This window comes from Neltuma alba, unplaced genomic scaffold (genome assembly GCF_004799145.2).
Source record: "Neltuma alba isolate B1F8T4 unplaced genomic scaffold, ASM479914v2 tig00011936_pilon, whole genome shotgun sequence".
NCBI lineage: Eukaryota > Viridiplantae > Streptophyta > Magnoliopsida > Fabales > Fabaceae > Neltuma > Neltuma alba.
In genome coordinates, this window is record NW_021636523.1 from 29042 (window position 1) to 54694 (window position 25653).

General features: G+C 34.1%; 4 protein-coding genes across 4 annotated transcripts; 3 read left to right on the forward strand and 1 right to left on the reverse strand.

Annotated features, from left to right (window-relative positions):
• The first annotated feature begins 4199 nt into the window (after positions 1–4199).
• LOC114719689 (uncharacterized) lies at positions 4200–5663 on the forward strand. Its single transcript, XM_028905204.1, has 6 exons — positions 4200–4337; positions 4428–4619; positions 4695–5224; positions 5321–5489; positions 5564–5596; positions 5649–5663. Exons 1-6 carry the CDS (start codon positions 4200–4202, stop codon positions 5661–5663), a joined length of 1077 nt encoding a protein of 358 aa, XP_028761037.1.
• LOC114719694 (uncharacterized) lies at positions 5588–6530 on the forward strand. The gene is made up of 4 exons (XM_028905209.1): positions 5588–5830; positions 5923–6026; positions 6127–6199; positions 6281–6530. The coding sequence occupies exons 1-4, from the start codon at positions 5723–5725 to the stop codon at positions 6416–6418; spliced, it is 423 nt and encodes a 140-aa protein (XP_028761042.1). The 5' UTR covers positions 5588–5722; the 3' UTR covers positions 6419–6530.
• A 2457-nt stretch (positions 6531–8987) lies between these two features.
• On the reverse strand, positions 8988–10883 carry LOC114719690 (uncharacterized). Its single transcript, XM_028905205.1, has one exon. It carries the CDS (start codon positions 10881–10883, stop codon positions 8988–8990), a length of 1896 nt encoding a protein of 631 aa, XP_028761038.1.
• Positions 10884–20063: 9180 nt separating this feature from the next.
• Positions 20064–25524, forward strand: LOC114719691 (uncharacterized protein YqkD-like). Its single transcript, XM_028905206.1, is given in 12 exon segments — positions 20064–20268; positions 21440–21521; positions 21623–21726; positions 22293–22419; positions 22977–23071; positions 23213–23336; positions 23865–23945; positions 24665–24736; positions 24739–24768; positions 25033–25191; positions 25291–25351; positions 25466–25524. Coding segments are annotated over 12 exon segments (1032 nt in total). The 5' UTR covers positions 20064–20230.
• The last annotated feature ends 129 nt before the right edge of the window (positions 25525–25653 follow it).

Here is a 25653-nt window from a genome sequence, read left to right on the forward strand (position 1 = left end):
TAGTATTAAAAATAGAAGTCAAATTTGTTAGACATTTTACAAAATCTCTTGGAATTGGCCAAAACTGGGAATTGGTGGGGTTGATGGATGAACTAAGGGAACAAGCGGATAAGAGCAAATTATGGAAACCATTATGAACTCCCATGTGCTTTGAAGTTGGCCTTTTTCTAGGTTTAGGTAATTTCTCATTCTCAGGTAGGAATTTGATCATCAAATTTAGAAAATACTGCTGAGAGAATTAGAAGAGCACTGTTTTGTATTTATTCACAATAGGTAATTTATGGTTATAATAAAAATAGGCCATCTATATATAAAGTATATTATACTATCTCCGATCCTTAATATAAAAGATAGTTTGCAATTTAATTTGTTCGAAATATAAAATTTCAATCCATTTTATTTCCAATATTTATTTATTCTGCTCTCAAGTAACCCATTTAATTGTTGCATATATTAAAGAGTTGCTATTGATGGGTAATTCAAACACACATGATTAATAAGAATATTTTAGTGAAGACATCATCTATTTACTTTAAATAACTAACTTAACTAACTTCCTTAATCTTCTCAAATTAGTCAATTAGATTTTGTATTAAGAATCAGAAGTAGCAATTAACAATGATAAATAATAAAATGCAAACCACAGTCATTTAGGATATACATATTCAACTAATTTAATTTGAACTTTTATGTTTATAACTATATATACACAAGAATAAAAAACTGTTCAAAAGAAAACAATTGCTATACACACACACAATTACCATTCTTTTTTAAGCATTAATTACTATTTTTTTGGTATATATAAGTACTCATTTATGTGTATGGTAGGTTTCTGGGCAACATCTATTATCATCAAAATCTGTAACAACAAAACTCGTCTCCGCATCCTTACAATGTGTAATTAATTTCTAGTACACATGAGGGTTGAGTTTGACACTAGCTTTTGGGTTGGATGAACATTTTAGGTCATAAAATATAATGACATGGTGATTGATTGGGATAGATCATATTATTTTTAGGTCCAGTTTATGCTACACAAAGTAAAGAAGTTAAAATTTAAAAACAATAGAAAAAAATAATTTCATTTATTAAAAAATTAATGTAATTATCCTTATCCATAATATATCCCCTTAAAATTTAGGGAAAATGCCAGAAAAATGCACCTCCAACTCCAAAAGCCCAAAAACGTCCGCCGAATTTCAGTAATTCCGTTTTGGTACCAGCAGACCATTCTGGGATTATTTTCTTAGACAAAAAGACCAAACCGCCCTCAGTGTTATTTTAAACAAAAGGTGGGAACAGAGGCGGTTTTTCGACTCTCTCATTCTCGACCCCTGTTGCAGCCGACGGAGCGAAGAAGAGAGGAGAAGAGAGCGGAGGAGGAAGCTACTACCGGCGTCGAAGAAGAGAGAAGAGACGAAGGAAGAGCGTTTGGTGGTCACCGTCGAAGAAGAGAAAGGAAAAGAACGACGGAACGGCTACATTGCGGCAATCGATCGAAGGTGAGGAAGAGAGAAAAGGAGGAATTTGCGGTGAGACAGAGGTAAGTTTGTTAACATTTCTTCCTTCTCTGTGTTTGTTCAAGTTATATATTTGATATTGCTACTACTTTTAAGATGTCGATCGAATGTGTGTGAGAGGGAGTGGGCAGTTTCTGGAGATGAAAATGACAAAGTGAATGTGCAGAAAGTGGAGGACCCACTAGATTGCTTGCATTTCACCATATGATGACTGATATACTTTCAGGAGTGTGGACCACATACACAGCCCACAGCCCCGTACCTTTTCTTTTCTTGTTAATGATTTCACTGTTTCATCACTACTTTATCTCTACCTTTTTGTTCTTTTCATTCACATTTCCCACTCCTCCAGCCCAGCCACCAAGCTATTCCTGTCAGCTTAATTAACATCGATGACACTGTTATCTCTATGGACAATAATTGTCTTTCATCTATTAGCCTAAGTTAAATGCATATTAGTATAATTGTATAGTTTGATTTAAGGTATGAATCACAGTGATGGTGTGGGGGAGTGTGTATAAGGGTGTAGAGGGCGCCAAACTTAAAATAATTATTTGAAAAAAAGGTGAATGTACCCACTGTCATGTAAATATATATATGTTGTTAATCCCTACACTGGAGTTGTAAAATTGTAACCGAAGTTGGAGAAAAGGGTTTGTGTTTTCTTGAAAATGCTGTTGTGAATAGCCATACTGAAGTTGTAAAAGTATATGTAGATGTTGTTAAGCCGTACACAAGGGTTGTAAAGTTGTAACCGAAGTTGGAAAAAGGGGTCTGTGTTTTGTTGAAAATACTGTTGTGAATAGTCATACTGAAGCTGTAAACATGTATATAGATGTTGTTAATACCTACACCGAAGTTGTAAAATAGTAACCCCGAAGTTGGAAAAAGGGGTCTGTGTTTTCTTCAAAATGCTGCTGTGAATAGCCATACTGAAGTTGTAAATACTTATATAGATGTTGTTAATCCCTACACTGGAGTTGTAAAATGGTAACCGAAGTTGGAGAAAAGGGTTTGTTTTCTTGGAAATGCTGTTGTGAATAGCCATACTGAAGTTGTAAAAGTATATATAGATGTTGTTAATCCGTACACAAGGGTTGTAAAGTTGTAACCGAAGTTGGGAAAAGGGGTCTGTGTTTTGTTGAAAATACTGTTGTGAATAGTCATACTAAAGCTGTAAACATGTATATAGATGTTGTTAATACCTACACCGAAGTTGTAAACTAGTAACCCCGAAGTTGGAAAAAGGGGTCTGTGTTTTCTTCAAAATGCTGCTGTGAATAGCCATACTGAAGTTGTAAATACTTATATAGATGTTGTTAATCCCTACACTGGAGGTGTTAAGTTCTAACCGAAGTCGGAAAAAGGGGGTTTGTTTTCTTCAAAATGTTGTTGTGAATAGTCATACTTAAGTTGTAAATATGTATATAGATGTCGTTAATCCCTACACTGGAGTTGTAAAGTTGTAACCGAAGTTGGAAAAAGGGGTCTCTGTTTGCTTGAAAATACTGTTGTGAATAGCCATACTGAAGTTGTAAACATCTATATATATGTTGTTAATACCTACACCGGAGTTGTAAAATAGTAACTCCGAAGTTGGAAAAAGGGGTTGTGTTTTCTTGAAAATGCTGTTGTGAATAGCCATAATGAAGTTGTAAATACTTATATAGATGTCGTTAATCCCTACACTGGAGCTGTTAAGTTCTAACCAAAGTCGGAAAAAGGGGTCTGTGTTTGCAACAAAATGTTGTTGTGAATAGTCATACTGAAGTTGTAAATACTTATATAGATGTTGTTAATCCCTACACTGGAGGTGTTAAGTTCTAACCGAAGTCAGGAAAAGGGGTTTGTTTTCTTCAAAATGCTGTTGTGAATAGCCATACCGAAGTTATAAATAACTATATAGATGTTGTTAATCAGAAGTTCCTAATTGTTTTCTGACATGCTTGTATTAATGTGTAATGTGCAGAAAAAATGGTGTTGGAGGGAGAGACATCAACTTCAAAAGGGCCAAGGAATGGGTATGTCTTATTTAGAGAGGAATTTGCTCAAGGGAAAAAATTCAAGGGTGTAGTAGATAGAACTAACAAGGCGAAAGAGGCATGGGCAAGGCTCTCTATTAAGGAGAAGAAAATATATAGTGAAAGGGCCAAACAAATGAGGCCGGAGAAGAAGAAGAGTAAGAGAGTATGGAAAATGTTCACCCGTTGCTCTGTTCGTCAATTCATGTCACTGGCGGAATTTGTTAAGAGTGATGAAAGTTTAAGACAAAGGATAGAGAACATAGGATTCTCTAAGTTGTTGGATGTGGAAATTGACAAACTCCCACGTGAGTTAATTGTAGCTTTCATTCAATCGTACGATCCAGCAACACATCAGTTCCGATTAAGGGGGAGGACAGAAGAAGTTGAGGCAAACGATGTGGGAACATTGCTTGGTGTGCCCCATACTGGGGAAGAGGTAAAAGGAGATGTTGATGAAAATCATGACACATATAAGAAGCTGAGGAGAAAGTATTTAAATGTTGTTTATAGCAAGATATTAGCTGACATAAAAAGTGGGACGGATGATGAGCATTTTGAACTATTATTTATGTTGGTCACACTTGGCACATTTCTAGCTCCAACTTCAAGTGCAAGAGTTGGTGAGAAGTTATTAAGGGTGGTATGTGCAACTATGAATGGATATGAACAGTATGATTGGGCAACGTACATCATGAATGACCTCTACAAGGAAATGGAAGATTATGTGAATTTGTTCAGGAAGGAGAGGGATCCGTGCTGCACTGTGGGTGGCTGCCTGTACTTCTTGGTGGTATGTTTAGAGCAAAACATGTTGTTCAATGTTAATGTAACTGTTTAATTCAATTGGCTAATGCGGTGTGTTCTATGATTGTGGTTGCAGCTATATTTGGGTGAGAAATTCCCATTGTCAAAAGCTACTAACCATGACCCAACAAATGCTATTGCATATTGGACGGATAAGAGAATAAAGGAATTGGTCAACAAAGAGTCAAAGAGTAACATAGGCCTATTGTACAAAGGGAAGTCTACAAAAGTGGTCGAAGATACAATAAGTGTTGCTCATCTACGACCGGTATGTTTATAGTTTTGTATGTATAAAATTCATTAATATGTAAAGAGTTTAACTGTTTAGCAAATGTGTTAGCAGGAATTGAAGCAAGTGCATCGAAGGATGATGGATGCACTTGAGGAAAGCCATAAAAGGCTTAGTAACCAATTTGCAGAGGAGCTTATGAAGGTGCAGCTCCATCTACAGGGGATGCCAAGTTCAAATCTGAGGGACCTTGTTGACAACACACGCGATGAGGCAGTGATTCTTCCATCTGATGGTAAAGGTGAAGAGGGAGGTAGTGACAAAGGTTATAGTGATGGAGATACTGCTGAAGGTGAAGCCCATGATCAGGAAAGAGGTAGTGATGAAGGTGATGAGGATGGAGAGGAAGGAGACAGTGAGAAAGGTGATGATGAAGGAGATAAAGGGGTGGAGTCATCAGATGAAGAGACTGACAAGGGAGAAGACCAAAGGCCATCAAAGAGAACAATCATTCCAAGTCGTCAAGTAACTTCTCCATGGATTTCCATGTTGAAGCCTGTTAAGAGGAGAAAGAGAGTGATAACTGAGAAAGACAAGTTTTTCAACATTGTCTCTCGTATGTGTTCACGGGAGGAGGGTCAGAAGTAAGATATGCCGTGCATGGAACATTGAAAGCAGGAAATTTTTTTCATCTTGTTTTGTTATTGTTGTTTTACTTACATATGATGTATACATTGCAGGATTATGGTTACAATGTGTGATGAACAAATTGATCGGGATCAATTGCGCACGATAGGTGGAATCGAAAGAGTGAGTAGCCCTCTAATAACAATGGTCGGTAGGGCATTAATGGCAGAGGCAGGTGAGGGAGGACAAGTGAGGCGACACATTTTTGATGCTGAGTTCATGGTGAGCCCTGTGGTGTGTACGGTTTGTTTGACAATTACAGGTTGTGATGATTAAACTAATATGTTGTTTTGTAGATGAAAATGCTTGGTAACCCTTCTCAGTGGCGAGCATCAGAGAACAAACGTGCTATTTTGCCACAGCATATCGGGTACAACCTAGGTGACTGTGATTTAATATTTGGACCCGCAATTGTTGAGTCTCACTGGTTTTGCTTTGTGTTGGAGCCAAAAACAATGCATTTTTATGTCCTGGACTCCATGAGGCTGCCTAATGATATGCCAAAGAAGACCAAGAAGAAGGATTCATTGGAAGAAAAAAGGATGTTTCATCTTCATGCATGTGTAAGGACTAAACTAATGTATCTGTGTATCACAAGTGCCCAATGTTTCCACCTTTTTATCTCATATTTTGGATTTCTGTTGTTGGTTTGCAGAGAGACAACTTTTATGATATAATTGCATTAGTCAGACCTCAACTTGTTGGGAAGAAGCCTAAGACTGATATTATTTTTGCACCTGTTCCACAACAGAACAACTTGTATGTTGTGTTGACTGTTGACATTGTTTTCTAGTTTAAGATGTGAATTGCAGAAGCAGACATACTAACTTAAATGTTTTATTTCCCATTGGATGTATAGGAGAGATTGTGGTGTTCATGTGTTGATCTGGCTAAGCAAATGGGTCCCGGATGTGACATTTGACTTCAATGAGGTATGAAAGTTGTCTATAATTAATGATTAATTATTTGCCAGGTACGGTGAACATTAACATATGGACCTGTCTTATATGCAGAATCATGTAGCTGAGTTTAGGCGTGAGCTAATGTGGTGGCTAGTTAATCATCCGCAAAATTCAAGTCGTGAAGAAGCCTTAACTCTCCTCTCAGAACAGCAGAACAAGACAACCACCAAAAGACGACGTTTGTCATAGTACTTAGTAGGAGGTTCCTTTTACATGTCTATGTGACACTCTGATGTAGTTCCATGTTATTTAACTTGGGAGAACATTTATGTACATGGCAGAAGGACTGATTTCAAGATTAGTAATTGTGTCTTGTTAGCAACGGGTTCATACCATTTGCGACATTAGTAGTCAGACTTTATGGTAAATTTTAACAGCAGCATTATATATGTTTCCAACTTGTGTATCGATTTTCACAACAGCATTCACGAGATGAAAACAAGTACCCCTTTTTACAACTTCAGTGAAGCTTTTAACAACTTCAGTATAGGTTTTTCACAACTCATGTATACCCGTTAAGTAATGGGTCCCTTGCACGCCCACACCCAAGTGGGAAACGTGTTGAAGATCGGGGAGAAATTTTACAACTCCAGTGTATGCATTAACAACATTATTATACTATTTTACAACTTCAGTATAGGTTTTCACAACAGCTTTCTGAAGATGGAAACAAATACCCCCTTTTACAACTTCGGTGAAGCGTTTAACAACTTAAGTATAGGTTTTTCACAACTCAAGTATACCCGTAAGCTAACGGGTCCCTTGCACACCCACACCCTCGTTGGAAACGTGTTGAAGATCGGGGAGAAATTTTACAACTCCAGTGTATGCATTAACAACATTATTATACGATTTTACAACTTCAGTATAGGTTTTCACAACAGCTTTCTGAAGATGGAAACAAATACCCCCTTTTACAACTTCGGTGAAGCGTTTAACAACTTAAGTATAGGTTTTTCACAACTCAAGTATACCCGTAAGCTAACGGGTCCCTTGCACACCCACACCCTCGTTGGAAACGTGTTGAAGATCGGGGAGAAATTTTACAACTCCAGTGTATGCATTAACAACATTATTATACGATTTTACAACTTCAGTATAGGTTTTCACAACAGCTTTCTGAAGATGGAAACAAATACCCCCTTTTACAACTTCGGTGAAGCGTTTAACAACTTAAGTATAGGTTTTTCACAACTCAAGTATACCCGTAAGCTAACGGGTCCCTTGCACACCCACACCCTCGTTGGAAACGTGTTGAAGATCGGGGAGAAATTTTACAACTCCAGTGTATGCATTAACAACATTATTATACGATTTTACAACTTCAGTATAGGTTTTCACAACAGCTTTCTGAAGATGGAAACAAATACCCCCTTTTACAACTTCGGTGAAGCGTTTAACAACTTAAGTATAGGTTTTTCACAACTCAAGTATACCCGTAAGCTAACGGGTCCCTTGCACACCCACACCCTCGTTGGAAACGTGTTGAAGATCGGGGAGAAATTTTACAACTCCAGTGTATGCATTAACAACATTATTATACGATTTTACAACTTCAGTATAGGTTTTCACAACAGCTTTCTGAAGATGGAAACAAATACCCCCTTTTACAACTTCGGTGAAGCGTTTAACAACTTAAGTATAGGTTTTTCACAACTCAAGTATACCCGTAAGCTAACGGGTCCCTTGCACACCCACACCCTTTGGAAACGTGTTGAAGATCGGGGAGAAATTTTACAACTCCAGTGTATGCATTAACAACATTATTATACTATTTTACAACTTCAGTATAGGTTTTCACAACAGCTTTCTGAAGATGGAAACAAATACCCCCTTTTACAACTTCGGTGAAGCGTTTAACAACTTAAGTATAGGTTTTCACAACTCAAGTATACCCGTAAGCTAACGGGTCTCTTGCACGCCCACACCCTCGTTGGAAATGTGTTGAAGATCGGGGAGAAATTTCACAACTCCAGTGTATGCCTTAACAACATTATTTTAAAATTTTACAACTTTAGTATCGGTATTCACAACAGCTTCCTCAAGATGGGGGAAAAAACCCTTTTCACAACTTCGGTTAACCTTTTAACAACGTCAGTATAAGGTTATCACAACGCAGGTATACCTGTTACCACCTGGTATACAGGCGTGCTTACGCCCTCTTTAGAAACGTGTTTACAGACTAAACCCACTTCAATATGCGTTCCCAACAGCATTTCCAATAATGACTAAACCCACCATATTACAACTTCAGTAAACCATATAACAACCACTAAATAATGTTTCAACAACTCGAGTAAAAGTTTAACAACTGTCATAAAACAAAATGATTAGTAATACCCATATTTTTAACTCAGTTCAAATGAAGTTCATATACGATGATCATACTTAAAAACATAAAATATAAGGCAACAATATCAAACATGAATAATAAGGGGACTCGTCTTGCAACTTCTGTCATTGTTAACAACACAGTTAAAGGAAATAACAACTTCAATATAGGTATTTTCCTATAACCAGATCCTTCCTGACAGTACTTACAATCAGTGACAGGCTAACATTAATATTTCATCCCCACTTAATGTTTTCTTGTCACTGACATCAAAATACACATTTCACTGACTATGTGTGACTTACGATGTCGACTTCCCACATGACACAACCCTTCATCCAAAAAAATATGAAGAGTTGCAAAATATTTACAAGCCACAACAAAAAATAACCTTTACAAAATAAACCCACACGTGGACTACCAATTTTAACTTGGGTTTGGATTTCTGCATGTTCTTTTACTATGCCCAGGTTCATGACACTGTCCACAGTGGTAAATCTTCCTGTTTTGGAATTGGGATTCCCGCCTCCTAATTCTTGGCCTTCCCGAAGGTCTACTAGTTGTAGGTGGGTATAGCCACACTTGGTTTCCCATATTTTGCAGCATATAATCATTAGGATTAGGCCTGTCAATTGTCACTACTGGAATCATGGTGTTCCCATAAATCTTCTCTTGGGATGTTATTTTATAACAGTCCTCCACAAAATCATACACATTTGCATGAACCACCCTTATTGCAGCACAAGCGTGTGGACACGGAATCCCTGTCATTTGCCATGCAGCACAAGTGCATTCATGTGACTGAACATTGACATATAAGGCTCCACGCGAAGTATGTACACAGACCCTACCACCTCCATAAGGTTCACCATGCATATGAATCGATCTAGCCACATTTTCCATCACTTTTCCATCAATGTTTGGACCCACACCATTTCTCCAGTTCCTCATTGCCACACTTGCTGCGAACATCTTCCTTGCAACCTTCTCACGATGTTCATGAATAAGTTGGGCAACATTATGCTGCCTTTCCTTTACAATCCAAGCATTGAATGACTCAGCAATGTTCGTTGTTATGTTATCCCACCGTTTATATGCAAACTTGCTCATTGCCCACTTATGAATATCACCATGATTGTTAAGCCACTGAAGTAACTGAGGACTGAAATTTCCCATCCTTGTCATTGCCTTATCAAACTCAACGTTAACCCTTGCATATGCAATGTCATCAAGCAACTTTAATCCAACTTCCTTACTAATACCACTAGTTCTCCTCCTACCTCTGTATAATTTATTCATTTCAGAGCTGAAATTTTCCTTCACGTGTCTATAACAGTATGCATGACGGTCACCTCCAAATATTGCTCCAACAGCTCCTATTATTGCATTGTGACGATCTGACACAATAATTAATTGGATTGCACCAACTATCTGTTTTATCATGTTTAAGAACCATGCCCACTCCTCATAAGTCTCTCCTTTCACAATAGCATACGCGAATGGTAACAATTCATTGTCCGCGTCATATGCTGAGGCTGATAGCAGTGTTCCCCTATATGGTCCACTCAAATGTGTTCCATCTATGTACAGTATATGTCTTGCCCCAGACAAAAAACCCTCTATGCAACAACCATATGCTATGAAAACACGCTCAAATATATTGTTAACAGTTGCTACCCATTCAGCTACCGTCTTCTCATCGGTTTCCTTCAATCGTTGACATATCCATGGTATCAACATGTATGACTGTTCAGGCCTCCCTTGTATTTCCTCTAATGCTTTTTCCTTAGCCCTATATGCTTGCTTATATGTCAACTTCACACCATAATCCCTTGCCAAGGTCCTCCTTATTTCATTTGGACGCTTTTCAGTGTGATCCCTTACCTCCTCAATGATAATTGATGATGTCAAGGCTGCTCTTCCACCATGTGTAACTTGCATCATCTCTTGGGCATTATGCACATGTTCATTACTCAGTCGAGTTACAACGAGGAAAGGACTTCTCTTCGCAGCTACTCTTGCTATTATCCGCCAAGGACAACCTTCAACTTTGCATTTCACATGCACACATTCCTCACAATTTTTTACATATTTGTACTCGAAGTTTTCTGCAATACTAAACTTATATACTGCCTTTCTGAATTCTGTGGCATTTGCAAAAGTTTGCTTCTTTCCTAACAACAATTCCTTCCACTTCACAGCATTCATCTCGGGCATTGGTGTTGGTGCAATCTCTACTGTACTTACTAGCCTCACATGACATCCCCCACCGCCTTCTCTTACACAGTCACCCCCATTTTCATCACAAACTGTTCCGTCCATATTATTCTCCCTACTTGACAAAAAACACATTTGTTGTGACAATCCCAAGTAGTTGTCAATGCTGCATGCATAATTACAACTTTTGTTAGCAAATTCACAACAACAATATAACAAATAACAACTAAAATAACCATAAAAAAACAAGTCTCACATTTGTGGATCATCCATTACTTCCGGTGTACTCTCCTTCAATGCTAGATACACATGTGCACTAGTGTCATTATACTGAAAAAGATTATCAACTTCACTATCATCAACCAAATCTACTAATGCCTTATCATCGAGGCTCACTGTATATTTCATGTCACAAATATTAACATCTATATCAAACCATTCCAATATCATTAACCTCAACTCTTCGTATCTTATCCCCTGTTTTATCGTTCTAACTCTCACACTCCCACCATTGTATCTCATTTCACCTTCAACATTATTAACAAAGTTTCCACCAAGATGAAAAATCAACGCAAGTGTCTTTGAATATGTTGACCCAATATTGCAACTCATTCTGCATTATACCCTGCAACAAACAAGGAAAATATTTCATCACAATGTCATCTCTGTAAAAAGGATATTTCATAAACCCAACACAGCTACTTTCAAAGTTAACAACTTCAATATATCGTTTCACAACTCCACTTTAACTATTAACAACACCCTTCACAACCTCATTACTATGGATATTCAGCCTACTTATATACGTGATCATCGCAGCGCTTCTTCCAATTTCCCTCAGCTACCATCTGCTATCCCCAAAAACAGATCATTATAAACACCGTCCCAGACTAAGCTAACTCTATCACTCACTACCCGACTCATACGTTCCATTCCCACAAGTTAAAAACAACAACCAATACCTCCAGATGAATCAACTTACGATTGCTACAGCATCGTCTCCCTCTTAAGCTGACAAAACTAACTTGGCCAGAACCCTAACCTTATCTAACATTAATCAACTCATTTGTTCAGATTGATGACCATTCTCACACCTAAAAAAGGAAAAACCAACACCCCAATATGAAGAACGTATGCCTTACGTAATGCCGCCCCTTACCTACTCTGAACCCTCAACGCCACATACAGAACGCAGGACCACCAAAATGAAGAAAACAGACCGCAACAGTCATGCATGGAGGATGAAACAGTCATATGATTCCAGAAAAACACTTACCCTTTCGAACCACCACGTTTTCGTCACCTTCGACCTGCTGGAACACGCACGTTTCTCTCCTTTCCTTCCCGCCTATCTTCCTTCGGTGTGCGGTTTATTGTGGTGCCCATGTGGTGCCCACGCTTTGTAATGGGTGAGGGCGGTTTGGTCTTTTTGTCTAAGAAAATAATCCCAGAATGGTCTGCTGGTACCAAAACGGGATTACTGAAATTCGGCGGACGTTTTTGGGCTTTTGGAGTTGGAGGTGCATTTTTCTGGCATTTTCCCTAAAATTTATTCATGTTTTCACAAAGCCTTTGTCTCTTTCAAGTATAGTTTGACAGGATTTTTTTTCCTTCGCTTTTCTGAGTATTTTGCTAAGGTTATTTCATTATTTGCTTTTTTAGATGCTTCTCGTTATATTATCTATACACTATCTTATTGTAACTGTATAACTGTTATTTCTTTTTGTCTTTTCAAAAAAAAAAAACCTTTATAAAATCATGACAAAAATGCATCTTTAATTTAATTCCTTAATTTTATTCAAGGTTTTATTTTGGTTGTTTCATTTTATAAAGTGTCTTTCTGTTTTTTTTTTTTAAAACTTTAGTGCCGTTAAAAATATTAATATTAAATTTTTAATGTTAACTGAAGATTCTCAAATATTGGTATATTAAATTTAATTTATCAAAATACAAAAATCATGATAAAAAAATCATCATTTAAGAGGTGTTAGAGTTAAAGATACCGAAAAGATTTTTTAAAATTATATGAATAAATTGAAATGTTATACAAAATTAAAAGATTGTATTTTTTTTTCTAAAATCAATTAATTTTCATTAATTTTCTCTTTTTAGAAGGAGCTGGTTTAGCCGGTTAGGACCAAGCCTGGACTAAATAAATGGGCTATGTAGTCCCGGACTCAGCAGAGCAAATGAGTTGATGGTGCCCCCCTTCTAGCCTTACAAGAAAGCACGTGTTTCTTATATAAAGTTAGTTGGTGGTTATTTTCAACTACCAGGTACACTTGCCGCCTCTATTTTTTTCATAAACATATTTGATTTGATTTGATATCAAATATAGTAATAACTCAGATTTAACTATTATCGAGTCTAGTTGAGATAAAAACATTGTATGTATTCACAAAATCAAACCAAAAACTCACATTTAGATATTATAGGGGTGGTTTGGGTGTAAATCAAATTATAATTTTAAAAATGATTTTATGATATACAAAATAAGTATGTAAGAGGAATTTTGTCTCAATTTACTTGAAAATACTTTTTAAAAATATTTTTTGGTACTTCCAAACACCCATAACCATTTTTTTTTGTTTGATACTACCTTCAATTCTTAATATAAGAGCTAATTAACTAATTTGAGTAGATTAGGAAAATTAGTTATTTGTAATAAATAGTGTTGTCTTTTTTAAAATATTTTTGTTAATCAAGTGTATTGGTTAGAACTACTGTTATTGCAATAACTATACTTTAAAAAAAATTAATAAATATGAGAAACAAAATATATTACAATTTTATATTGAGAACTAAAATAAAAATCAAACAAGTTTTTACACTGCTCCAGTCCTAAATATAATACCCTTATATTAGTGTGTATAAAAGTCTTATATTTAGAATCGGAGGAATATTAAAAATTGGAGGTAGTATAAAATTTTTAGGTAAAAAATTGGGTTCACCCGTAAACCAAGTGTAGAAAAACTAGCCAATTACCGGCAAGTCAGTCCATTAGGGGTTATAACCTAATAACCATTATTTCTGAATTGATGGATATTTGGTAAAAAAAAAAGAAAAAAGAGAATAAATCACTTTATCAACTTATCTATGTCTTTTTATATTTTTATTCTATTATTCAAAAAATTTAATTGATTTCTATTATTATTCTAACATCAATTACTTTATACTTTTTTTATTACCTTTGTTAAATACGGCGCATATATAAAAATATTTAATACTCATAAAATGACCAAGAGTACTTCATATAAAATATCCAATATAAAGGATCAAAGAAAATGTGTGTATAGTCTGATTTTGTTATATTATCTGTGATCTTAAATATAAGAATTAGTGTAATGTATATATTATGATATGATGGCATTTCTTTAATTTTAAAAAATATGAAAAATAAGGATTTTGTTACTTTGTTGGTCAATATATGTATTCCCGTTGGCTATACGTACCGGATGGTACGGTCAGACAAGCCGAAGATTTGCTCATGGAGCCCATTGATGTTTCTCCAACCACATGCCTTGTCTATTGATTAAGTTTATTTTTGGCACTTGTAGTTTGTTTCAAAATTAAATTATTTTGTGATGAAATTTATGTAATTTTATAATTTTTGACTAAAAATATTTTTTAATTCGGTAATTAAAATTTTGAGTGAACAGTAAGAAAAAAATTTAAGCGTATGAGAAATATTCATATAGCACTACATTAATCAGTATCTAAAAATAAATGGGCAAAATTCAATAATCAAATTGTGATTCAGTGCCCTTTAAGTAAAGTAATGAATTTAAATTATATAAATAAAAACTAACATTCAAAAAACTGTTGCTATTTTCACTTGAGAATACTTAAATTTCTATTGAGGATGACAACATCAAAAATTAAACAAATGTAAAAAAAAATATCAATCAAGTGGATGGTCTGTATCCACCAAAAAAAAAAAAAAGGAATCAAATGGTGGAGCACTATTATGATATTAGTTCTCCTGGTACACCATAATATGATTCTTCCAATATAAAATAAAAAGAATTCAAATTGATGCCTTTGAAATCAGAGTGCTCACTAGTTTAATCAATTAAAGTGGCTTTTGAAACATGTCCCTGTTTCAGCCTTTCAGTCTTTTGAAAAAAAAAAAAAAACCTTATGAATTTAAATCAAGAGAATCTAAAGACTTGCAATGACATCCAATGATTAAAGATACCAATAAATTTTATGAAAAGTACATACAATTATGGACATGAAATTTCAAAACGTATCAGAAACTTTCTTAAAATCTGATTAAAAAAAAAAAAGTCCTGTGAATTTAGTGGCAACACAGTTGATCCTCAAAAAGTATTCATAAATTTTAGTATTTTTAACTTCAAATTTATAACATTTGAGTCCTTAGATGTAATTTGACAATTCTTTTCAAAGTAAATGTTTAAATTAAAAAGAATAAAAAATAATCGAAAAATATGTGCGTGCCAAACGAAATTAAATTCATAATATGAACCAATGGCCTTGGAATGTCTTTTTCTAATTTTTTTCAGACCAATGCAGCATATTTCAATTAGTAATTAGAGATTAATCTTCTTAAGAGGTAAAAATCATTGAAGTGGGTTTTGCGTTTCTCAACAAAACTTTTTTCATATGCACCACTTATGGGTGTTTGGACCACACAAGAAATACTTTTAAAAAATATTTTTCCGTAAATCAAGACAAATTATTTTATATATTTACTTCGTATACTGTGAAAACACTTTTAAAATTATGGTTTTATTTCCATCTAAATATCCTCTTAATTTAAATCCAAACCATTAAGAATCCGATTATCTACTAACTATGTCAAACTTTGTTGGTGACTCTGGAACATCTTTAGTACATCCTTCGATTTTTGTTTTTTTTTTGGGATTGTTGGACTGCTTCGTTTGTTTATTGCGTGTTTGGCTTTTATTTGCATGTTTGATACGTTTACATTTATATGCATATCGATCAATTATACACACACTATGTGGGGTCATGCCACTATCCTTACAATTCATTCAAATAAAACCTCTTAACTTCAATCGCAAAGTATAGGACTTAATGCCTTTAGAAATTTAAATTTAATGATTCAAAAATTCATAATTTATTTTAAAACCGAAATTATGGCTAAATTTTGTAAGATTTATCCTAATTTGTTCATAATAACTATTAGTAAGCTTAAATTAAAAGAATTATAATTGTAATATTGATGTACTCTATAACGAGGTTAAAAAGAATATGCTGACAACCATAATTGTGCGGAGAATATATGTAAGGAACGGAAATTTCAAAGCAGGCCTTAGTGCGCACCTTGTTTGTCCTGTCATTGCTCCCACATAATCTCTATCCTCTTCGTTATCATCCATCACCCCCCCCTTCCTTACAGATTCTTTTTTAAAAAAAAAAAAATTTCGCCCCACTTAAAGGGTTTTGATTACTAATTTAAAAATATTAAAAAATTAATACAATTAATTATTTATAATAAATATGTATCGAGTTTTTTTAATTATTTATATTAATGAGATTAGACTATTAGTTATTTATTAAAAAATATTGCTCCTTCCAGTCTTATTATAAACTTCAATTAATTAATTTGAATAATAATTAATTAATTAAAATTAGTTGAAAGTAATGAATATGTTAGAAAAAGATGTGCAAAAAATGTGATAAGAAAGATTATGATAAAGGAGAGAGAATAAATTATTAAAAGCAAAATTTAAAAAAAATGTATTAATTATTCAGTCAAATCCAAATGGAACACATACTTTCTCAAATTTGAAATTTAGTAATAATTTTCTTAAAATATTGTCACTATTCTCAAACATTATTATTATTGATTAACATGCTCGGTCTCACTTTATATATTAACCACGGCAAATTAAGGTTTAACGGATGGATGGATGTTCAATAATGTGCCGTTGACACAACAAGGTTAGTGTGGTGGGTAATACTCACACGTCAAATTCATCAATGTAGTGGTGGTGGGGGGAAGTTGTCCCATCATTCTCATTATACTGCCTAATTTTTACCCTTCATCCCCACTTAATTAAATGCCCTGCCATGAAATATTTATGCTTTCTTATGGATAAAATTAACTATAATCTTATTTATAAAACGTTTTTAGCATATTTCATATAGATTAAGAAAAATTTAAACTGCATTAACTCTCCATTAAAATATAACAACTTTTTAATCTTACCCATATTTAATATACACATATTTTAGAGAAAATGACTATCTACACAACAAGTGAACAACAAAATAGTACACTCATACTAAAAATTTAATAAAATAAATAACTTATAAATAGGGCCAAGAAAAACACTCTCTGCCTAGTAAATCTTAATAAATTAACAATAAAAAGAAACTTTCCATCAAACAAACTTTGGACACCCCTATGTTGTCTTAGAAATTAAATTCTACTCATTTTTCCTTAAGAGTATGGAGTACTCATCATAATTTGAATCATTTAGATTGGTTTTGGATGGTCCAAATTGAATTTAAATCTTTTATGTATTTTAATTAATTTTTTTAATAGATACATAATTTAAAATAAAGTTAGTGTTATAACCAACACTTCTTTAAAAAATAAAGTTATTACTGAAAAAATTGTATATTAAAAATTTTAAACTGAACCATCCATATCAGATTTTAAATGCTCTATATTGTATTACAGTGATGAGTACCAAATGTGTACCTTGATAGATATTTTGTGACATGTTAGAAAAACATGGTGGGAATAACTATTGGTAGCCCACAACATTTACAACTGGGAATTCATAAGCTCGGGCAAATAAAGATTTGCATATTCATTCAAGTCAATATGCGATTAGAAACAACCGGCTTAGTCTAACAGTTGGCCTAAAAAAAGTCCTAGTTTATCATCTCAGAGTCCATCAACTTAGTCAGTCATCCTTTAGGTCTCAAAATCATCAAAAGTGACATAATAACATAAATGAAGTTTCACAAGAACATAAGTTTGAAATAATATCTTAGGCCACGAACAACAAAAAGTATAAAAATATCATAATTAAGCATGTGCAACACCAACAAGAGAAAATAGAGCTATTAAACCATTCTTTTAGTGTCCTCCCTTACTTCCTAGATGAGTTTTCACTTAAAAATGGTACTCCCTTCGTTTCTTATTATAAGAGATAATAACCGAATTACGTTGATAAAAAAAAAGTTAAAATTAGTTAAGAACAATCAATGTGTAAAAGTATAATTTTTTCCCTAAAATGCCCTCATTAATAAGGAGAGAGAGAATGAGAGAGAGCAATGGTAAATTATTAAAAGAAAGAGAAGTGGAAAGGAGAGAGAGTGTGAGTTGAAGACAATAAATATGGGTAAAATAGGAAATCAACACAAAAAAATAGAAACAACTTTTAAGTGTCTTTTATATATAAGAACATGCCATGAGCATCAAATGTCTCTTATAATAAGGAATGAAAGGAGTAAGACATTATACATGAAATTTAACATCCTAATAGAAGTTGGCATTAAATTATATGCTTGTAAATCTTTATGAAAACATTTCAAAAAATTTATAATTATAACCTAATCCTTTTATTTTCTCAAATTGTTTCTCAAAACATCATTTAAATCTGCAAAGACATCTCATAAATCTTTTCTCAAACATTTAAGAGGTCATTTTCAAAATTTAGTTTGTAAAACATATTACAAGATTGCATACAAAAATACATAAATATAATGCTAAGGTTGGACCTTTTCTTACCATTCTTTTTCAACTTTGGCCGTGTTTAGATATGCCTAGAAATACTTTTTAAAAGTATTTTTCTACAAATCGAGATAAATTGCTCAACATATTTACTTTGTACACTTAAAATTACTTCTAAAACCATGGTTTGATTTGTATTTAAATACCTTTTTATGTAGTTGACTAAAGCCATAGGCAAATACATAACTTAAGGGTTTATTTAGACTTAAAATCAAATTTTCAATTATAATTTATAAAATATAAAATAAAAATGCACCAAAAATTTTGTTTCGGGTCAATGCTCATAATTACTCGTACATCACATGTCCAAATAATAAGAGGAAGTTGCCTCATCCACTGGCTAGGGCCCAAACTTTCCCAAAGCAAAGAGGCATTCGGATGTCCCGCATTCCATTGCAATCCCAATGATCATTCCCCAAACGTCACTCATACTAAACTACCATCCCAAACCATAATTACTCATGATTAACATAAGAGAAGGAGAAAATGGAGTGTTAAATATTTCAGTAATTATTATCTTCAAATTAATTTTTCCCAAAAAATTTAATTTTCCTCAAAAATTAAGATTATATTTTAATTTTCAACACCACCGTAAAACTAACTCAGTTGATAACAAGTCTTATAAGAATATGTTATTGTATACTTTTTTTGTCATACATATCTTGAAAGCCTTGTTTCAAGAAATTGTATTACTACGTAGTATAACGTTTAAATTTTATTGAATAATGTGAAGAAATATTGAAAGAAATATACAATGAAAAAGATTTAAAGAACAGAAAAAGTTATATCATGTTTAAAAAAGCCATACTATTCATAACCGAGGAATCCGACAGATCAGAAACGTATGAGAAAAAAATAATGCTATCCACTCCTAAAAAATATATATTTTATAACTGTTAATTAGTATTGATATTATTTTTATTAGAGTCACTTGTATATTATCCTATGTACGTTTCAAGTTAGTCATACTTTTATTTTCCTCATTCATTTTTCTGTCTATAACATTATTCCTATCTCTGTTTATTCCCCAACAAACGGGAAGAAATTCCCTTTGAAAAGTACATTGGCAGTCGATTCTTTCTTTTATTTCTTTCTTTCTTTCTTTCTTTCTTTTTTTGCAATGAAGATTTGGATAACAAATATATAATTTAATTTAACAAAAGAAATGGCAAATGTAGAATCATCAGAATTGATCTGTGAAACGAACTTACATTTGATATGCAGATGAAATTTTCAATCTTTTCCAAACTAAACACATCACAAAACTTATCTAAATATTGAATTTTGCAATCAAATTTTAATATAAATTATCTTTTTTCTGTAAAGTTTTGGCCCTTCTGAAGAGTCAGGTAGGCTGCAAGGAAGCCAGGAGGACCCAGACATCGGCATGGTGGCAACTGGCAACAGTACGTTTCTCTGTCATTTCATTTTTATTTTGATTATTTTTTTTTTGCTGATTTTGAGAAAATAATAAACAAATGAAAAAGGAAAAACACCTACAAAACAAAAGCGGTCTGGTCGTTCTGTTTCTGTTTCTCTTTACTTCTTCCTTTTGTCTCAGAAAACCGTCGTTACCCATCAAAGCCCATCCTTGGCTCTTCCTTTCTCTTTCTTTTTCTCCTGGTTATTTCTTGCTTTTCCTCTCTAATATAGAAAGTGATATATATGTTGAGGGCATATTTGCTGAAAGATTTGATTTTGATTCATTGAATCTATGGAGCAGCTTATCAACTTCATTATTCGCCCACCAAGGTCTCAAATCGTCTTCCTATTCTCACATGCTCTCGTCAATTGTTACTTTCTTTTTTTTTTTCTTTCTAATTTTTACTGAACATTTTATGTGGTTTTGCTTATGTTTGGTATTCTTGGTATTGTTCAGTTGGAACACGATGGAATTCAAAGTTTTGTTTTTTAAGTCTCTGTAGAGCCCCAACACAACTAAGAGGAATCAGATTGTGTATAATTAGCTACATGTAGTTGTGAATCAGTGAACTTGTTTTAGACGGGAAGAACAAGAAGCCAAAAAGTAGACGAAGAAACATCTTTATACTTTTCATTGTCCTGCAGGCACATCGTGTTTCATATTTTAGTTTTATCGTTCATGAGTTGGAAATTCAAGATCTAGTTTGAAACTACCATGAGGAAATTCTTGGTTTCTGATATGTTGTTGTTTGCGGTTCATATTCACCATTTGACATCTCAATTATGGTTTCTTGTGCTGATCTCGTTCTTCAGGGGATCAAGCAAAACTAAGATCTTAAGTAAACACGCTTATCTCATGTTTGTACTAGATTATTTTTCTCTGGGGCTTTCCTGGCAATTATGATGCCTGTGTGATGTGTTATTTGCTCATCTGCAACCACATACGAAGCACTTGCATGTAGGCATAGCAATATTGCACTGTATATTCTTCTTCCAAAGAAAGAAACTAAAGAGCAGCGGTTGTTAAACTGAATATAGTAATTTATTATTGCCTTTTGTGGTCTAAAGGTGAGATATACATGCTCCCAAATCATTACCACCCCATATCCTTATGCCTTAACTGAAAATTATTAGTTTGGGCAATTCTATCTAGGTGTATAATTCCGTTTTGGCGGCATATTGAATATGCAGTTTCCTACTTCTGAGGAGAATATCCACGGAAAGTAATATTTTTTCTCCGAAAAGAAAAAGGAAAGAAATGGAGTTTCTTTGTTTTGCTGACTATATTGAATTAAGAAGAAGCTACTACAGGCACAAGCTAAGTTAAGATAACATTATAAGATGCTCAGTCACAAAAGTCATGAAAGGGAGAATTATGGATATCAAGCCTCTTTCGTACAGCTATTTTTAACTTGTCTCATCTATTACTTCTCCATTTTTCTTTTCAAGTTCTCACGTAAATCGTTATGAAATAATGTCTGTATCCATCACTGGGATGCAGAGCTGAATATGACCCCAAGAGTGATTTATTGGAGCAAGAGTTCATGGTGAGAGGGAAATGGTATCAAAGAAAGGATGTGGAGGTAGGATTCCAAAAATAGAATTCACTCTGTCTGTAAAATCTTTTCTTGTAGAGTTGAAGAGCTGTGCAATCAGTCTCTCACGTGAAATTAAATGTTCCCAGATCAAAAACAGTCGAGACGATGTTCTTCAATGCAGTCATTACATGCCTATTATCAGTCCAGAAGGAAAGCCTCTGCCATGTGTGATATATTGCCATGGAAACAGGTGACTGTCGGACTTATTTGTAGCCATTGAGCATGCAATTGGTGTTTTCAACAGTTCCATTGACGCTGTGTAGTTGCCTTTCAGTCTTTCACACATATCAGGCTTTCCTGCTTTCAATTTTCTGTTCACTCCTATTTTATTTCTACGTTGATGCTAAGACTATGAAGCATAAATTACAATGACCTCTCCTTTGTTAGATTTTGCCTTTTTTTTTTTTTTGGGAAGCGCATGTTCTTCTATGCAAAACTTAAGATACAATTACCCCTGAAAAGTCAACTATGAGTGGACTATTTTTACAGTATAAAACTATAAGGGGTGTTTTCGTCGGTTCAAGCTTGTGAGGTCGTTGTAATTTACTCAATTATGTAATATATGGTAGTTGCAATTATAATATCTGTAGGCTCTTTCTTGGCACTTAGTATGCCATACCACCTTCTTTTGTACTATGAAAATCGATTACTTATGGATTTTAATCTCTTTAAAATATGTTGGTTGGTCATTGTTTAGAATAGAATTTTCTTAACTTGATTGGGTTATGCTGACTGGGCACCTGTATCATATGACAGTGGATGCAGGGCTGATGGAAGTGAAGCTGCTATAATCTTGCTTCCTTCAAATATTACAGTTTTTACTCTGGATTTCTCAGGATCGGGATTGTCTGGAGGGGAGCATGTCACTCTTGGTTGGCATGAAGTATGTGGTTGCCCCATAACTATTTAGAAATATCATATGTTTAGTCTTGTTTATGTTTAATTTTATCCGTTCTTTGTTGATTTTTCCTGTTTAAGGAGTGGGAGGGATTTAGGAAGGTGGGATAAGTAGCATTAGTCCTGTAAGATTGGACAAGAGGTGACAGTTTCTCAATGCTTGGTTTTATGCGATACAATTTCACAGTTTTTATAAATAGAAAATAATTTATTGATGAGAAGAGAGAATACAAAAATATAAAGAAATAACCTGAAAGAGGAAATTACATTCAATTTTTGTTGCTCATTATGTTAAAATGGATAATATAGCACTGCATATATAAATAGAAAGTATGAGGCTTAAGGTATGCCTGAGTCTAACAAGTATCATTATGTTTCTTTAAGCTTGTTTATATCACGGTTAAACTATAAATACTTGATTTATCCCTGCTATTGCATTTGGATCATCATCTTGCTCAGAGTTTGCATATGAATAGCCACCACTCGCTCTATTGTGTTTCTCCATTTTGAAATGGCTATCTAACATTTTTTAATTGTTTTCAGAAAGATGATCTCAGGGCTGTGGTTGATTATCTGCGGGCCGATGGAAATGTCTCTTTGATTGGCTTATGGGGTCGTTCCATGGGTGCTGTGACTAGGTATTCCTAATTCACTTTCTGTCTTATTTTGTGCTTGCAATAAGATTGAAATTACTGGGGCATTTACTTCATGTTGTGTAGCACTTCATGTTTCTATTTCTTGCTTTGGTGATCATTATGCTGACATTTGTTTTTGTGCAGCCTTATGTATGGAGCTGAGGATCCTTCAATTGCAGGGATGGTCTTAGACAGTCCCTTCTCTGATTTGGTTGACTTAATGATGGAATTGGTAGATACATACAGAATTCGTCTGCCGAAGTTCACTGTGGGTATATTCATTTTAGAAATATAACTATAAATAAATAAAAATCGGAAAATATGGTCACACATGAATGACTATCCAAAATTTCGAATTAAATATGATTTTATGTTTTAATATTTCTTTACATGGAGATTATATAATTTTGAATCAAGTTCGATTGGAAGACATAGGCTTCATAATTAGATATTCACACTAGAAACTAGACAGGAGCCACACATCCTATAGCACATCGACACACACTTGAGACTTTGTTGTGTGCTTCTTAGGAAGAAACATTTTGATGTTTTCATTATTTGATAGTGTTTACAGTATACTGGTTGGTCAACTTACATATCTGGCCAGCTCTTGATTTCACACTATCCCTGTTTCATTGTTTTTCAGAAGTATAAATTTTTATTGTCTTAGGAGTGACCATTTATTGATAAAATCAATTTTATGCATAAGCAATGAAGCAAAACTGCTTGTACTCTTTTTCATGCTTGATTAACTTGTGATGCTAATCAACATTAGTTTTCTTCTTCCCTTATGCAGGTAAAGTTTGCAATCCAATACATGCGAAAAGCAATCCAAAAGAAGGCAAAATTTGACATAACGAACTTGAACACAATAAAGGTTATCCAATCAAAGAAGTTCCTTTTAATTGTTTGTCTCTGTATGCTTGATTGGTTTGACATAGGAAACTGATGAACTTCTGTCACATTTCCCCATTAATAGTTCACTGAGCATTCAAGGCAAATACATTGTTCCTCGGTATATATTTTGATCAGTCAATCAAAGACAGGAGAATACCTTAATGATTTGTTTTTTTCCCCAGTCAAAAGAGGGATAATCCCGTTGCATCATGGAAAAGATAACAGAATCTTGGGCCTCAGTCTGGTCTTGATAATTTACTGAAGTGTCTTCTGCCATTCATGTACCAGCTATTTCATTTTGATATACCCCGTGCTTAAAGGATTAAATTTTCAAAGGTTGTTGGAGTTTTCCTAGCCAAAAGAACAGTTAGCCGAGCTAGTTTTGTTGTCATGATACAAATTTCAACTTGTTGAAAGGTACAAGGAAATTAAAAATTTTTGGCATGGAGGAAGGGGGGTGCTTGTTTCTTCCGTGCAGCACCTTTTTAAATTGTAATCTAAATTTGCTTTGAATTGCATATTTTCAAATATATGCATGTTCATAAACATTGAAATTATATAAAATAGATCTTTTGGATCCAATATTAAACTTTGAGCGGTTATTTGGGGGGGGGGGGAATTTATGTACATTTTGGTTTTCTCTTGTTTGTGTTTAAATCAACATTTTATAATGTTATCCATTATTTCTTACCATTGCAGGTGGCTAAGAGTTGTTTCGTTCCTGCCCTTCTAGGGCATGCCATTGATGATGATTTCATACAGCCACATCACTCGGATCGGATCGTATATTTGAGGCATATGTGGTAAGTTCGACAATAAGAATTCTAATTGAGATTTGTTCATTACTAACTGATTTACATAGCTAAACTTCTTTCTGCCCTGTCGGGCCAGACCTTGTAGATAATTTTAAGTATGCTTGATGCTAAGTTCATAAAATTTGTCTTCTATAAATTCGAAGTTGCTTAGTCAATTGTATGTATTTCTCTTCATGTTCCCTCTGTTTTATCCTTATTTCTTTTGGGTCTTGTTAATGAATCATTATTGTAACATCGGTCTGTACTTTGCAGGGGGATAAAAACATAATTAAATTTGAGGGAGACCACAACTCTCCCCGTCCACAGTTCTACTTTGATTCCATAAACATATTTTTTCACAATGTTTTGCAACCTCCGGAGGACGAGGTTGGGGGATCATTTTTTGACACTGTTACTGATTACTTTGGTAAGGTAAATACTTCTGCAAGGGCATCTCATTGGGTTCTGTTTCAGTCAGACTGTAAAGTTTTATTCTTGTATTTTGCAAAAGCTGATTAATTTTACTTTTAGGATGTTTGGAGATCGGTTCATGAAGTAGCATCCGATGATGAATCACCATCTAACTACAAAGGCAAGACTCAAGTGTCTAATGTTTTTCAACTATTTCTGCTTCGTTGGTTAGAATTCAGATCTGCATTTGGTAACCTATATCTGAATCTCGTAATTGTTGCTTCGTTTGATACAGAACCATCAACAAGCAGTACAGTAGATGCCATTAAGCAAGGCCGTCCAAAAGACCTATGAGTAGGATGGAGGTTTGTATTTATTTTTATGTATTGTTAGAATAACATTCAAAATTGCAAATACCCTTAATTGATCCTCTGAAGATTTTATTACATGATGCGACTGTTTGAGCTGCCATTACTTGGATCT